Source organism: Cimex lectularius, unplaced genomic scaffold (assembly GCF_000648675.2).
Source record: "Cimex lectularius strain Harlan isolate CLEC.00 unplaced genomic scaffold, Clec_2.1 scaffold73, whole genome shotgun sequence".
NCBI classification, from domain to species: Eukaryota; Metazoa; Arthropoda; class Insecta; order Hemiptera; family Cimicidae; genus Cimex; species Cimex lectularius.
The window spans coordinates 1566648-1582869 of NW_019392632.1; the positions used below are offsets into that span (position 1 = coordinate 1566648).

General features: G+C 31.7%; 3 protein-coding genes across 7 annotated transcripts; 1 reads left to right on the plus strand and 2 right to left on the minus strand.

Annotated features, from left to right (window-relative positions):
* Position 1: 1 nt before the first annotated feature.
* LOC106662821 (deoxyribonuclease-2-beta) lies at positions 2 to 2262 on the minus strand. The gene is made up of 7 exons (XM_014387198.2): positions 2017 to 2262; positions 1780 to 1957; positions 1165 to 1390; positions 907 to 1104; positions 413 to 515; positions 222 to 354; positions 2 to 162 (listed from the first exon to the last, which is right to left on the minus strand). The coding sequence occupies exons 1-7, from the start codon at positions 2115 to 2117 to the stop codon at positions 64 to 66; spliced, it is 1038 nt and encodes a 345-aa protein (XP_014242684.1). The 5' UTR covers positions 2118 to 2262; the 3' UTR covers positions 2 to 63.
* A 437-nt stretch (positions 2263 to 2699) lies between these two features.
* Positions 2700 to 8827, minus strand: LOC106662824 (telomerase reverse transcriptase-like). 5 transcript variants are annotated; one of them, XM_014387209.2, is made up of 11 exons: positions 8743 to 8827; positions 6151 to 6519; positions 5596 to 5886; positions 5350 to 5537; positions 5082 to 5289; positions 4222 to 4398; positions 4053 to 4164; positions 3833 to 3983; positions 3565 to 3777; positions 3022 to 3281; positions 2701 to 2957 (listed from the first exon to the last, which is right to left on the minus strand). In XM_014387209.2, the coding sequence occupies exons 1-11, from the start codon at positions 8746 to 8748 to the stop codon at positions 2761 to 2763; spliced, it is 2172 nt and encodes a 723-aa protein (XP_014242695.1). In that variant the 5' UTR covers positions 8749 to 8827; the 3' UTR covers positions 2701 to 2760. The 5 variants fall into 5 exon arrangements, with proteins under 5 accessions (XP_024086342.1, XP_014242695.1, XP_024086339.1 ...); XM_024230574.1 differs by having other exon boundaries at positions 2700 to 2957; positions 3833 to 4164; positions 4249 to 4398; XM_024230571.1 differs by having other exon boundaries at positions 3833 to 4164.
* On the plus strand, positions 8804 to 16052 carry LOC106662827 (kelch domain-containing protein 4). Its single transcript, XM_014387212.2, has 9 exons — positions 8804 to 9029; positions 9866 to 10039; positions 11374 to 11609; positions 12423 to 12589; positions 12646 to 12795; positions 12852 to 13064; positions 13123 to 13241; positions 15158 to 15383; positions 15466 to 16052. Exons 1-9 carry the CDS (start codon positions 8919 to 8921, stop codon positions 15612 to 15614), a joined length of 1545 nt encoding a protein of 514 aa, XP_014242698.1. The 5' UTR covers positions 8804 to 8918; the 3' UTR covers positions 15615 to 16052.
* Positions 16053 to 16222: the final 170 nt, after the last annotated feature.

Sequence of the window (16222 nt, forward strand, 5' to 3'; positions counted from 1 at the left end):
ATATGTTCAATGTTTTTATTGTTAAATTATTCAATAAAAATTTTTTGTGCAACAATCATGTTTTTAACAAGTATCCTTTGTGTTTATAAGCTTTGAGTAAGAAGTCCAGTGTTGCTTGCTCGTAAGACACATCGTGCCACCTCCTCTCTTCTCCTGATGTAACTGCATCAATGTACAATTTAAAGTATACAAAATTATCTTTTATTAATGAAAAAGTTTACCGCTCGGTTGATGTCCCCAATGCAGACAAATGGTTTAGAGGGAACGGCAGATATTGCCAGTTTAGAGTGGTCCTTGTGCGATTTGAAAGTCATGTTTATTTCTGCAATCCTAATGCTCCTGATATTAAAAACCCTAAAACACTTATAATTGTAAATCTTATTAATTTTAACCAAAAAAATATACTTTATACTTGTATGTCAATGAGCAAAATGGAGGCAAGGGGCTAGGCTCGTTCTGCCAAGTTTCTGTATTCACATCAGCCTTCTCTGATTGAGCAACAAGATCGTACAAATCTAACAAACAAACAAAAATTAGATTTTTTTTAAATTGCAAATTAAACGTAATATTGTGAGATTTCTACTGTTACAAATATTGCTTGCAAATGAACTAATGATAATAGTGTAAAAAATACACAAATTTATTTATAGATTCAAATTTTTCATTATTAATACAAAATATACATTTGTAAGGTACATTGTAAAATAAATTAAATATACTCCATGCACACAAACCAAATTTCAGCTCTACTCGAGTGCAAGGCCAAAAAGTAAAAAAAAGCTATCTCAGAAGAGATGATTTCACCCACTAAACATGGAATACCCAAAAAGTTAAAGTTGATAGTAAATATATATATATATATAGTTATTGTTATTATATATATTTTAAAGCCTTTTAAAACTTCACCTTTTCCAAACTGTTCTGATTTGGCAAAAGCAGTAAGATTGAAGCCATTTTTGGATTTGAGCTCAATTATCGTGTACCAAGGCGCTTTTTTAACAGTTTCTCCTTTTGCAGCTGAATAGAGGTTTGGGTACAATGTAGCTAAATCAGCTGGTAATACTTTTCTCCAAATGGAGGGTCTGTTGTATTCAAGAAGATTTCCTGAAGGAAAAATAAACAATTTTTTTTTCATATTGAAAATATATAACCCAAAAACTCTACCAATTTTGTCCATTTCAGAAGAATTGAAAGTCACACATAGCACACTCTGTCCATTCCTCCTACCCGTCTGTGGATAAGAATATGTGAAATTGTTGAAATTGGGAAAATGAGGTATACTGTGGATCAGCCAAAACCCTGTTTCTTTGTCAGCACCGATTACACCTTTTGTGTGACCCTCTGTTAACGTGACATGGGCACTCTGATCATTATAACTGAGCCAAAATCCCTATTAAAAAAATTGAAATCAGTACAATTTAAATTAGAAAAAAAATTAAAATCGTTCAGGAATAAGGCCAATTGGAGAGAAAAGACAGTTCATTTGTTGAGTTTTCAACGATACTAATTGATCTTGTTCCCTGTAAACTAACTCATAACTTAATCATATACAATTCTATTATGTTTGAAGTGGAAATATTCCTCATATGATAATGAAAGAATTTAGTGTTATCTGTCCACTTGGCCCTACCACTTTTTATATAAAATATTGTTTTATGTTCACATGGTTTTATACCGAAACTGTTATTTATCATATAAATAATGAAGGCAGATATTAATTAGAAGAATATTTTTAAAAAAATCAATCAATTAAACAAGAGTAAGTTTTTTCACACTTACTCTAGGTTTGCTTGTATAGAATTCTTTAAGTGTCCATGCTAAAATGGATTTGTTACTGTTAATTAATTGTTTTGAAAACTGCCAAGTGTTTATTTCTGATGTCATATACATATAGTGATAGCCATCGCCAAACAGGGACTTCGGTTTAGTGATCTTTGGTAGTTTGTACATGACATACCTGAAATTTGAAAAAAATACATAAATTGAAGTCATTAATTGAAATTATAGCTACCACACCAATCGACTGGTTTTCCATTTTCGATTCTACACTGAAAACTGTTTACACCAATAAAATTGGTGAGGACTGACAGAGAGACAATAATTAATGTGTTGTGCATTGTGTTTAACTGAAATTGAATCCAAGTTTATCAAGGGTGCTTTAGATAATATATCAAGGCTGAGTTTTAATCAATCATTATACACTTTCAGATTAAAAAAAAAATATACAGAGTTCAACTTGGCTTGGTTTGAAAATAAAAAATTCAAATTAAATAAAGTTATTTTTTATTTGATGGATCGGTAAGAGGTCCAACTAATTACAGTTTCACTGAGCTTTCAACGTGTATTACGCCTACATCAGAACCTAAATTGACAAATTGGTATTACATAATCCTTGATTATACAATGATCCTTTAAAGAATATTATAAACTGTAGGTTGATCCTAAATAATTATTTACATTAATTAAATAAGCAAAACTGATCATCTATATTAAAAAAAGTTTTGTTTAAGATATAAATATGAAAAAAATAACAAAACATTTTCTTAAAAATTATTAATACAAATTTTGTCCAACACTGCAATTTATTTTTATTTAAAATGTTAAAGTTTCTAGTTGATTAGTTGATTGAAACTTCCTCACTCTCAAAATAAAAACACATTTACAAAAAAAAAAAAAAACTTTATTTAAATGTTTATGTACAAATAAAATATTTTAAAAATACATTTTATTGTACGCTTAAAATATGGTATATTCTAATTTTTACAGACAGGTCTCCAATGGTTCGGAAAGCTTCTTTCCAACATATAGTGCAATTTTCATTTCTCTACATTTTAAGAATTTCAGATATTTTCCCATAATTGCTTTAAGCTTTTTTACAACCTTTTTGTGGACAGCTTTCCTCTCCAACACTTTCACAAACGCTTTGATCACACAGTACTTCAAACATTCTAAAGACACTGAAAATATAGGAAAAAAATTACTTTAAACATTGAAAAACAATTTTATATGAATAGGTTATACCTGTCCCAGAATTTAATTTGCCATATGCTGTCTTGGAAATTTTAAAAGCTGAACTCATTACACAATCAACTAATTGGTAGAAATCCATTTTGTCTGATGAGTTAAGAAGATTCTTCACTATGCTGCTGAACCGCAAAGCCATTATGGTTGCAGCATCAAAAATATTCCAAATAATTGTTGTTTTCCATAGAAATCTATTATCTAGTAATATTTTATACAATTTCAAAGTATGAGTAAACAGTAATCGTTCCTTTAAAGTGCTAAAAAGATGTTAATTATTTAATTTGAAATAATGAAATGAAATTCTGAAGAGGATACAAATTTTAGCCAATACATACTCGCATGCAAAACGATTGTAAAACACTAAACAACTAGTCACTCACTCTTATTAAGATAAAATATTTGTTAATAAAATAAATTAACTTGTTTCAAATTTATAAAAAGCTTTTCATTACTTCAAATACTCTTGACATGAGACAAGTTTAAAAAAATAAAGAATATGTTTTACAATATAATAAGCAATGGCAGAACTTATGAAATTACCTTAAATCAAAACTCCTTCTAATGGTCATTGTGGACAAAGGATCAACTTTATAATAGCCCTCAAGATTCGGTTTTACTTGTTTGGTTTTCAAGTTAAACTTTAAACCAAAATACGGTACAAAATCTACATCCTGGATCAGATTTGTTAGGGTCTTTTCATTTTTGATGAACAAGCCGTATTTTGGAAATCCATTTTCTAACAACGATAGAAACCTTTAAAAAACTTTTTTAAAAATATTTTTCAAATGTGAAAAACAATGTCCAACACCTTTCAGCCCTTTCTTGACTCCTGGAGGCGAATAAGTAGTCGTCTACCAGTCGAATACACAAATCTCCTTCCTCTTTGTTTGTAAAGTTTAGGAATTGTTGATCAACGTAACTATAGTAAATTTCGCATAGAACAGATGAAAGAGCACTTCCTGAAAAATTGTGGGATAATATTAAGAAATTTAACAGAAATAGGCATACAACAGACACAAAACACCTGCCTTGGGGAAGTCCTTTAACAAACCGGTATGTTTTATTTGTGTGGTTCATATTAACTTTAATATTGTCAATAAAATCAAGAATGAAGGTTTTGAATATATTTGCAGATACTTTCTGAAATAGACAAAACTTGTAAAAATATATATCAAAATTTACCATTAATTTACCTACTGTCTGTCTCTGAACAACATTTTTTACTTTGTGTGAAGAGATTGATTGAGTCAATTCGGCAAATTGTTCTGTTTCGACCTCCTTCCAAATTCCTTGGTAGGAGCACACATTAACTGATAAATGATCAACTGGTAGGCATTCATCAAACAGAAGTTTTAAAATGTTTTTAAGCTCTTCCTACAACAAATAGTTAATTGAGATAATGATTATTTACCTCCTGGTGATGTTTGATGATCTTTGATTATCCTGGTACGCCTAATTTTGATAGTTTAGCCTGTCATAATCGTTTCAGCTAATTATTGTTTGTTTAGAATCTATAAAAAGAAGATGCACACAAGAAAACATACAAACCAACAAAACCAGGATGAGTAAATATATTGAATAGGGCATGATCGATGTCTGGTAACTCAAACTTAGCAATAAGACTATTTCCTCAGATTTAAAAAGTTTAAAAATGTTTAAAAACATAAGTTTTATACAGTATGAATGTTTTGTATTCTATCTTATTATACTAACTAAAATTCTTAGATATGATGGCTTTTATGATCAATAAGTATAGTTATATAAGCACATAATATTGTATTCCAATTAATTCTTCTTATTATCTAATGTTTTCAGTTGAGATGAAAAGAATAATTAATTGGAATAATTAACACGATCTAAATAACACGATAATAAATAACAATTATGACAACTAAACAAATATGTTACTATTATTACTACCCTGTCTTTACCACAATTTTATTGATTTTAAATTATAATTATATACAAATTCACTTTTTGTGACTTTGTTAGGACCAGGAAAAGTACACAAATATAAGCTTTCTGAAAATTAAGAGAAACTGCTTTTCTGAACATACATGTATTATTGATCCATAAGCATTTTTGATGTCCATTTTAACAAAATATAACTTTTCCTTATAATGTTGATTCTTGGTGCTAAATTCCAGCCAGGCTGAATGTATGTCTGAAATAGCATTTGGATATGCTCCTAATTTTGTGGCAACTAATTGTTTCAGGAAGAGATTACACCTCAATATGAGCCTTGACTCATTCTGTTGATTAGTGCTGAAAAATAAATTAATAATGCTTTAATTTAATTATATATTTCTTTTTTGTGTTGCTCACCTTTTGAGTACAAGCGGACGAAGACCAGTTCCAGATGGTTTAGGTACCAAACGCATTTTGCCGATACTAGGATCTGAATGGGAGAGCACTTCAATTTGTTTTATTTCCCCATTGGATTCGAGGTCTTCTAGCGCACTTTTTTGTAAACCAATCCAATACCGTGGATTATAAAAAATTATATCTCTGCACTATATAAACAAACTATATCAAACATGCCAAAAAACCATAAAATGTTTTGGTAAATACCTTGGTACCTTCTGTAACATAAAAAATACTGCCTATAACTCTCATCAAAAGCTTGTTTAACCAAAGCACAATTTTTGCAGTGAGATGTCTATTTTTCAGGCTTGTCTTGTTTAAACCTTTCATAGCGTTTGATAAGAGCATATTCTGCTTGTAATTTGCCAGGATAATGTTAATACAGTTTCTCCGGAATGTTTCATAATATTTTTTACGGCCAAGTATTTTATATGGAATATATTTGTTTATTATAATAGTAACAAACTTAATTACTTCTTCTTTAGTATATGTTGTTTTCTAAAATTAAGAAGTACAAAATTGAATGAAATCTTAAAAGCTTTCAGGGTTGAAAACAGAATCAAATAACTTGCAATGTTACAGTTTATGCATACCAATACATACTATGTTAACAGCAGTATAAAATAAATATGTAAGAAAGACATGGCAGAAAATAATATAAGGAAATTAGTATACAGAATAATATATTAATATTACAGCAAGTATATATTCAATAGAAAATAACCAACAATAAAAAGTAAATATACAAAAATTAATACGAACCACTTCTCTGATTATTTTGTTTAATTCATTTTTGACTTGTATAACTTGCAGTTTTAAAGCTGCTATAGCTGCAAATGAGTTGATAATGCGTTTTCTGACAAAAACCTTCTTCATTTTATACCCTACATCTTCTTTGAGAGCTTTCTTGAGCATGTCATGCCGGTTTTTCTCGGCAAATAACATAATTCGACCTATGGCATATCTCCGGTGCAACATTTTGTCCCTCTTTATCACAAGAAATGGATTATAGCCGAATTTTTGGGTCATCATATTTTCCAGGATCCTTTGCCGTTTAAAACGACAATTTAGTTTAGTTGAATGCTTGTTTTTAAAGGCCTGCATTGGAAAAGTATTGGTGTGGATGAAAACCTGAAAAGCCATCAAAATGTAATTACACCTCTGAAAACATTTTCTCATACAATTAATTTTCTCCTTAATGGCAGTGGTTTTTTTTTTTTTTTTTTTTTTTTTTTTAAAAAAACAATTAAAAGGGTATGCTCGTTTTTGCTTATTGATTTACAAGCGTGGTTCGTGGATAATTCTCAAACTTGATAGGATTTTTTTTTTTAATAAAAAATAAAATAAAATAAAATACACAAACTTAATCACAATGTACATTCATGTGCCAATCAATACAAATTTCATTTAACTTTTCAATAGTAATGAGTGTTACAAGTAAAATTAATTTAATTTCATGTGAATAGAGGGGCTTTTTCCTAATTGCCCCAAGCACTTGGTATTTATTTATTTATTTTATGGTTTCCCAATTACAAATACATACAATAAAAGTTTAAAGGTTTTAACTGTACATAAATTTAGAAATATTTTTCAAAAATCCACAAACAATTTAAAATTAATTGAAACAATTTGAAATTTATATTAAAACTATCTAATTAATAGAAATTATGTATGGTGGAGTGAGTGCGGTGTTCAATCCTTTTTAAAAAGATAGTTCCTACTCACAGTACTTACTCCACTCCAGTACTTAATCCAAAGACTGTACTGACTTTAAACCTAGGTAAATATGCTACAGTTTTCTATCTGAAATCATGGCATCAAACACTGCTTCAGGTAAATAAAAAGGCTAGGAATACATTCCTGGAAAATAGCCATTTTCTCTGACAGTCAGGCAGCATTAACGGCCCTAGCCTTATGCGAGGTGAAGGCAAAGAGTATTTGGAACTGCATGAAGGCCCTGATGGAAGTCAGTGACACTAATAACCCGACCCTGGCATGGGTCCCTGGGAATTTGGGGCATAGAAGCAACAAGGTTGACATGTTGGCCAAAGAGGGAGCTAACATGGACCTCAAGGTACTGAATCCTACTGTATCCTGTAGCATCTTGCCACAAAAGAGGATACATCTTAAAATGGATCCTTAATGAGTCCAAAACCTGGTGGAACAATACCACAGGTATGAAGCATGCGAAGAGATTCATTTAAGGGCCATCCACAAAACTTACAAAGGAATTATTGGAAGGCAACCGCAACCGAAAAATATTCTGATTGGACTCCTGACAGGGCACTGCTACTTAAGAAAGCACGTGCACCAGATAGGAGTATAAACAGAAGAAACGCTATGCAGATACTGCCAGGAGAAGAGGAGACCGCAGAACTCATTTTATGTTTCTGTGAAGGTCTAAGTAGGTGCCAGGTTCTTGCAACTAGGACAGGAAAAACCACAAGCATGATCCTACACCAAGGCACCGCTGGCAAAGCTGTGGAGGCTGGTTAAAAGCCTGAAGCTGGCCCTTGAGTTATAAAAAACAGGGGAGTACAAAAGATTTACTCAAGTCATGGTGCAGAAGGCCCTATGGCCGTCTCTTTTATCCCTATCCCTAGTAGGTTTAAAACATGAGAAAAATAATAATAAGAAGAAGAAAAGCTTAGAGGCACTGACCAACAAGTATGGTGCGAGAGAAAGTACATGTCTGTGTACCTATGTGCTCATTACTGCAAAATGCAATGCAATTATTTTTAACAGGGTGAACATGCACATGTGTGTGTCCACTTATTTGCTTATTTCTCACTCTCCTGGACGTATATTTTTTTACTTAAAATTGTTTGTAAGTCTGCCTGTTTTAATCATGTGAGTATTTGTGTGCAGACATGTGAGTATTCTGTGCATTTATTATGTATAACATTGTCTGTTATGTTTGTGTCTTTTCAATTGTTTTATTAAAAAGATTCCAGATTAAGCCATTCCTTGATTTTTTCAGATTTATATTTTTCAAAAGTTCAATAGGCAAAGAAAAAAGTATTGTTAATAGAAGGAAAAGTGAAACATTTTAGCAACTAAGTTTGACGATTGTACTTGTTATTATTAGATTTCATAACTCAATACAACCCAGAATTTTTGCATGCATACAAAATTTATCCGTAGATAAAGAGTTATTATATTAAATTAAGCCATGAAAATATACCTTTGGCTTGATCTCTGAGTTTTGTAATTTCAACAGCACAAAAATCAAAAAGCAAGAATAATCATTATTAACAAATAGATAAATATTTTACTGACAAAATGGTACATATATTTGGCCATTAAACAATGTTAGACTTATAACTTAATAATAATTAGGTTCATTGTACATACAAGCATATATACAAATATACAAGTGGCTAGGAGGTTTTCAAGTATTTATCATTAGGTAGTAGGTAGTAGGTACTAACAACTCCTTGTTGACAGTGGGAATGAAGTTAGGTTGCAACAAACAACGTGGTTTCCACATGTAATTTAGATCCTTTGATTATCCTAAAAATTAATACAAAATGGGCAAAACCAAAAAGAAAACGAAAGGCAAGGGTACGGAAAAAACATTGGCGAAAACGGAGAAAAAATTAATACATAAATTCAACAAACAATTGTCCAACAAAGGAGAGGTAAATAATTAAAAATATAAAATTTAAGGCAAAGTTTATGTATCAAACAGAAAATAAAAAGTATTGTGTCCTTTTACACAATCTTCATTTTCAACACTAAATTATTATTTTACAGTTCAAACCCAATTATGAACCATACTTCATACCGGTCAAGTGTCCTGATGAACGAGGGGTTACCATTAATTTCTTTTGTTTGTTAAATTCAAATTTGACTGGTATTCATACATTTTTCCTTACAAAGAATGTAGAGCTTTAAAGGAAGTGAAAGCCGTTGTATCCCCACATTCTGTATTTGTTGAAATTGATTGAATACTGTTGTTTTCCTTCATATCTTAATCAGACAAAAGGGACCGCAGTGGCCGAGTGGTTAAGGCACCTGACTCGTATTGCCACTCTGGGTTTGAATCTCAGCATAACCCAAGGTTTTTTAATTACAAATAATAGGAAGAAAGTATTGCAAAGCGGCTTGACCCCCTCGTCCGCAACACCCAATAGGTAAATATATTTTTTTCTTTCCAAAAGGTAGATCCCTGGCTTCATCCCCAATCTACCTTTTGGAAAGAAAAGCATATATTTAAACTGAGAAGGCTGATCAATCACCAAAGAAAATACCTACATTACCCAATAGGTAGTTGTACATGGAATGACAGGAGTTACTTTACTTTTAGTTAATGGGACATAGAAACTAGCATAATATGAAAAAGTCCTAGTTTCGGCAAAATGTTCTTTAATCGAGATAATCTGGGTTAATTTGACACAATAGTATCTGAAAAATATCAGCATTAATCAATACAGTGTGTAAATTCTGAAAAATTTTCTTAATTTTTTGTTTTCAGGAAGATATTGAAGCCATATTAGCAAAAATAGAAAAAGAAGAACAGGAAAAGTTAAAAGTTGTTGAAGTGCAGATTAAAACTCCACCAACACGAAGGTGTTTCGCATCTCTAACTGCTCATCCTTATAAAGATGAATTGATACTATTTGGGGGCGAGTTGTGTACAGGAGATGCAGTAAGTTAAATTTAAAAAAAAATATGGGTTTGTAACAGCAGAGGTCATGTAAACACCCAGGGTGTCAGTGTTTTTGAAAAAAAAACTTCTGTAATTATGTTGGGTTTAAATCCAATGCTCATGAATTTGAACCCGGGGCCACTACCTTTCAGTTATTTGTAGTTTCAATCCCTAAATCAGGGCTTCCCAAACTATGGTCTGTGGTGAACTTCAAGAAAAATTAATATTTACAAAAATAAACTTAGAATGAATAAATAAAATTAAAAAACTAAGAACAAACGAAAGTTTTTTAATTTTGCAGCAGCTGTCATTGTGCTCTCCACAGAATGCTTTAGCTATGAAACAAATGCTACCCTCTTTTAAGAAAGTTTTGGATGAATCTGTTCAAATTATTAATTATTCCAAGTCCTGGCCATTTCGGTCAATACTTTTCATAATACTGACGATATGGGAAACCTTCATCATTCCCTGCTTCTCCATACAAAAATGAGGTGGCGTCAAATTGGCCAACGTTTTCAATGATGAAAAATGGCCATGCAAACCATGCATATTGGCCATGAAGAGATGAGGTTTTTCCTGAGTTAAATGATTTTTGAATAATAACTGGAGCTTGCAAATGGCATGTTGATTGATGAAATATGTGAACACTTTTGAAGTTTGGAGATGTCCTTTGAGCACTTATTCCAGCTCAAGATACAATGCTGCAAGACAATGAATGGGCGGTCAAACCATTTTCAGTTTCAACAAAGTCAACCAGTCTATATTCAAGTAAATATGAATTTTGATAGACATTTCCTCAGACTCCACCTAGAAACCACTTGTTGAAAAAGCAAATTTGTTCTCTTCCATTTGCCACAACCTACCTATGTGAATCCGGATCTGTCTATACAGTCAATAAAACTAAATACCGAAGCTGTATGCTGAACCGGACATCCGCCTCCAGCTATCAAAAATTAAAACCAACATATCCAAATTAAAGGCTAAAACATTAATTCATTAATCATTAATGTTCAAATTATTATTTTCGAAATTGGTTCAAGTTTTACATAACTATTGATTGATTCCGTTCTGTCCAATTTGATTTTTTTTCTTCATAGTGTTATCCCCTCCATCACCTAATTAGGAATGGACTGGCTAATTTATAAAACTTTAATTTACTATATTCTATAATTACCTCATTTTAAATACTTGAATGAGAGGGGTCCGCCCTAGATTTTGTTCTGGGAAAGGGGTCTGCAGGTTAAAAAGTTTGGGAAGCCTTTGGGGCTACTGACATCCCCCTTTTATTTTTTTATTATTAAATAAATTATGCTAATTTAGTTGTTTTCTTTTAGACAACGTTATACAATGACTTGTTCCTGTATAAAATTGCAACTAAGGAGTGGGTTCTTGTCAAATCGCCTTGCGGCCCTCCTCCTATTTCTTCACACCAAGCAGTTGCAGTTCCGATGAACAAGGGTGAATTGTGGGTATTCGGAGGAGAGTTCATGACCAAAAGCCAGTCACAATGCCACCACTTCAAGGATTTATGGATGTTCTCTTTGGATTCAAAACGATGGAGTAAGATAGTGTAAGGATTTTTTTTTTTTTTTTGTAATAAATAGATAGATAGATTTGACATAACATTCGTCATTACAAATTGTAGGGCTGAGAGTAGCTGTCATACCTAAAATATAACAAACACTCTTTACAATAACTGTATAATACAAATGTCAATTATTATGATAGAACACCTAATCACAAAAATATCTTATATCACATACCTTAAAAAGGCTAAGAAATTGTATATAGATGATTTTAACTATGGTGCCTTTTAAAATTAGTATGAACTCTTTCTTTAGCATGTTTTTAACCACATCATCAAGTTTATTATACATTTTTATTTCTCTAATGTAAGGGCTGTTTGATACCTTTTTATACAAGGGCCCTAGTAGGACAGTACTGTCTTGAATCATTGTTTGCGACCTTAGCAACCTTTGGAAGACATACAACTAAAAAAATGAAGCCACCAGAAAGTTAGAAAGATGCTTTACAGAAAAACCAATGAAGATATTGACTATTCAAAAATTTATTTACAAAATTCAACTGTAAACACAAGTGTGAGATTTGATCCATGTTTTATTTACCTCAAATCCTTTAAAACAAACCAAATATTTTGTTAGATAATCAATGGAGTATTGTCTAAGAAATAATTAAAAATGTAATTAAGGGTAGCAACTTTTCTTGCCTCTCAGGCTTGTTTATTTTTTATTTTTAGTATATTCAGTTCCTTCAGTGACAGGTAACGAAAATTTCTATTGATTATAATACTTTAGCATAATACTCAGTTTATAGATACATTAATCCATTTGCGCCATTTTTTAATACGATTCCTCGATTTTAGAGCCCCTGGTGGCCCATCACCAAGAAGCGGTCATAGAATGGTGCTTTGTAAAAGACAGTTAATTCTGTTTGGTGGTTATTTTGACAATTTAAGAGAATATAAATATTTCAATGATGTCTATGCATTCAATTTAGACGATCGCAAATGGGCCAAATTAGAACCAACTGGTAAAAATGATTTTTTTATTTGTTACAAACAAAATAGTAATAATTTTATTTTATAGGAACACCACCTACTCCAAGGTCTGGATGTCTAATGGCTGTCACTGCGGAAAACAAAATTGTGGTATGGGGAGGATATAGTAGGACTAACATCAAAAAGGAAATAGAAAAAGGAACGGCACATTCTGATATGTTTCTTCTATCACCTGAAAGTATGTTCAGCACTTTTTTATTTTAATTATTGTCTATTTTAATAATAATATTTCAGGAAATGACACTACCGGGTTAAAATGGAAGTGGAGCATAGTTAAACCTGGTGGTGTGAGATACTTCGATAGGAGCGGTGTATCTTGTGCATACTTCAACAACAAAGCGTACACTTTTGGAGGCAGTACAGATCATGAAACAGAAGCAGAAATTGAATCGGAATTTCACAACGATCTTCACGTTTTAAGTTTAGACAAATTTATGTGGAATGAGGGTAAAATTGCACCTTATTGCAAAAATTTTGTGCACATGTTTTAATTTAATATTCGTAGTCACTGTGATGCAGAAAAAGAAACAAAAGAAACCACGAAGAAAGGAAAAACAAGATGGGGAAGAAGGCGAGGAAGAATCTGATGAAGAAGAGACTCCAGATCAAGAGCCAGAGCCAAAGGTACTACTTCGTATAAGTATATGGATTTATTTGAACCATTAACATAATTAACTAAAAAATTTTCATTTCTGCTTGTTTACTATTACACACACAGTATTTCAACTGTATCAAGCAAGTTTCTTCAAAGCTGAATAATAATTGTCACATGTCAATTGAGGAAGAAGAGATAACGTAATCATAATTTTGCTTCAAGCAGTGTGGAATAATTATTATTCAATAAAAATGTGTGGTGATTAGTGACCGTTAGTCGATGATTATTCGGAAAATGTGAGATGTGGTCTGGTGTGATGTAGGTTTCAGAAAAAAAATTTTTTATCGTGCCGTTTCAATCTTTATTGAAATCATCTTCAGGGCCTGGGATTTGCAAACATTGTTTAAATTTAATAAATACATGTAGGATGTGGAAAAAAGTGAATTTATACAATGCAAAAAATATTTTTTATATTCAATCAAGGTATTTAACATATTATAACATATAAACCATTCCACACATCAAACATTTTTACATAGTGTGTAGAGATTAGTGACCGTTAATCGATATCTGAATAACAATTTTTACATAGTCTTAATTTTTCAACAATTTAGCTCTCCTTTTCCTATTTAACCCCGTCTATATAATCCTGAAAGGATAATCTGGCCGAACTATTACCTACGCTTTTTCCCTTTGTCGGCTCTTTTCTCCCCAAACTTCCCCACCCCTTCAAAATCCAACATATATAAACATAAAACAGCAATATCTCCCTGGCACTCTCAACACGACACGCAAGAATGCCACAATTGTGCAGAAAACAAACACTGAGTGAGTAGAAATACATTGATTGAATATAAAAAATATTTTTTGCATTGTATAAATTTACTTTTTTCCACATCCCACATGTATTTGTTAAATTTAAACAATGTTTGTAAATCCCAGGCCCTGAAGATGATCTCAAAGATCGAAACGTTGGCACGATAAAGAAAACGTTTTTCTGAAACCTAAATCACACCATACCGCATCTCACGATTTCCGAATAATAATTCAATAAAAAATCAATTAATATTTATTATATAAATTAGAGGCATTTCAGTTATTCTAGTATAGAATAAATCTTAAGAATTTGAAATTCTTGTAAAATAGCTGTTTCATCAGCAAAAATATTGAGCTGCTAAGTATTAGTCTAATTTTAAGAAAAGAAAAATCACTTTTTTCACAATGTTTTGCTGTGGTCAACTTTTTACATTTGGGGACAATAATCCTACTCTTATTGTCTGCACTAATGGTTCTGGGTTCGAATCACAGCATAGCCTTTGGAATATTATTTGAGATTAATTTGGAAAAAAAATATTGTAAAGTGGTTTTGACCCCTCGTCTAAGACACCTATTGGAGTTGGTTTTAACCTTTTTAAACTAGTGACAAGATATTTTATTCGGGCTCACTCTCCCTGGGCCCAGTGAGTTATGTTGACCTCATGAGTTTTTTCATTTAAGAAGCCCTAGCTGGACATCATGGCATCTATTGGGCTGAGGTTGTACTCAATGTGTAGCAGACACCTTGGTAGTGAATGGACATGCCCTTTCTTTCTCATCCTCATCAAACTTCCACGTTTTTCTCCCTCTTTTATTCTCAAACTCACCTCTCTTTTAAACTTTTGTGAAATTGTGACCATTTCTTTTTCTAGAAAACTATTTGGCCACAATGTCTAAGTCTCATTGGGAATGTCCTACTTTCCTTCTACCTCTCACCTCTGCCCTTCCTAATCCTCTAATTCCCCTTTAATAACCCTCTCATTTCCTATTTTTTGCCTCTTGTATGCCAAATGGCCTTAGTAATTTTACAAATAAATTTTTGTTGTCCTTATTTCCATAAATTTTTTTCAACTCTACAATCAGAACATAAAATTGCAATTTTTGGGCATTATTTTTTTTCTTTTTTTAGGAAATAGTAAGTGATGGAGTTTTTACAATGCAGATTGGCCCACCTAAGGATGAAACGCCAACTTCAAGCTGTGAAAATGTACACACTACCAACCCAAATAATAATCCACATAGTAGGATAAACGCTGTTATGACCATTAAGGGATCACGGCTATATATCTATGGAGGTCTATATGAGGACTTGAAAAAGAACATAGATTATACTTTGAACGATTTACACTCCATAGGTAAATTAGAAAAACATGTTTTCAACAATATACACAATCATTTTGTAAAACCGCTCAACAAATTTGAAACGTGGATTTTCAGATATTAAAAAATTCGACGAATGGGAAGTATTGATACCACCTGATTTTGAATCTCAAGACTGGCACGAATCTACATCAGAGAGTAGTTCCAGCAGTGAGGAAGAAGATGAAGATTCAGAAATGGAAGTCGATTCTGATGATGAAAATTGAATATACACTTTTAAAAGCCATAGTTTACTTCTATTTTCTAACCTGCTAAAAAGATTTAAGCAATTATTACAATGTTTTAGCAAAATCAGTACCTGCCATGCAATTGGCAGAAATAATAATTTGTATTATTACTCAAAATCAATTATTATTAGATTATGGCATTTTTGAAATCATAATTTTTTTTTCAATTGATTATTATATTTATGTAACATTATTGTTATATAAAATGCATTTGGCCAAAATGTTCAAATCATGTTAAACAAACTTGATCATTGTTAATTGTACATAATGATCATTACTTATTGGTCAGTAAGTCATGAATAATTACCATCTGGTTGAAGTTGGTTGTTCATTAAACAAAATGTTGACAGCTTGTTTATTTATTGGACAAATTCAGTGTTTGGTCAGTCAATAATTTTCCTTAACAAAAAAAAAAAATTGACAACATTGGTGTATGCTGAACCCCTGGGTTACTTATTAGGTCCACCTGTCTTCACTCACGGGCTTGTTGAACTACTACTCAAATATAAGTGACCCAGTGCAGACCAGCACCCAGCATCCACACTAAGGTTAATGTACTTCGTACAAATTAAGGGTATGGTCATTGT

Excerpts from the sequence above, each read along its gene's own strand:
- LOC106662821 (XM_014387198.2), bottom strand. The coding sequence starts at position 2,117 with ATGCACAACACATTAATTATTGTCTCTCTGTCAGTCCTCACCAATTTT. Across the intron at positions 355-412 it reads TTTTGCTCATTGACATACAA|GGTTTTTAATATCAGGAGCA; the intron begins GTATAAAGTATA and ends TAAGTGTTTTAG. Across the intron at positions 163-221 it reads TTGGGGACATCAACCGAGCG|TTACATCAGGAGAAGAGAGG; the intron begins GTAAACTTTTTC and ends ACATTGATGCAG.
- LOC106662824 (XM_024230571.1), bottom strand. Across the intron at positions 3,778-3,832 it reads AGTCAAGAAAGGGCTGAAAG|GTTTCTATCGTTGTTAGAAA; the intron begins GTGTTGGACATT and ends AGTTTTTTAAAG. Across the intron at positions 2,958-3,021 it reads CAAATTAAATTCTGGGACAG|TGTCTTTAGAATGTTTGAAG; the intron begins GTATAACCTATT and ends CTATATTTTCAG.
- LOC106662827 (XM_014387212.2), top strand. The coding sequence starts at position 8,919 with ATGGGCAAAACCAAAAAGAAAACGAAAGGCAAGGGTACGGAAAAAACA. Across the intron at positions 11,610-12,422 it reads AAACGATGGAGTAAGATAGT|AGCCCCTGGTGGCCCATCAC; the intron begins GTAAGGATTTTT and ends CCTCGATTTTAG. Across the intron at positions 12,796-12,851 it reads GTTTCTTCTATCACCTGAAA|GAAATGACACTACCGGGTTA; the intron begins GTATGTTCAGCA and ends ATAATATTTCAG.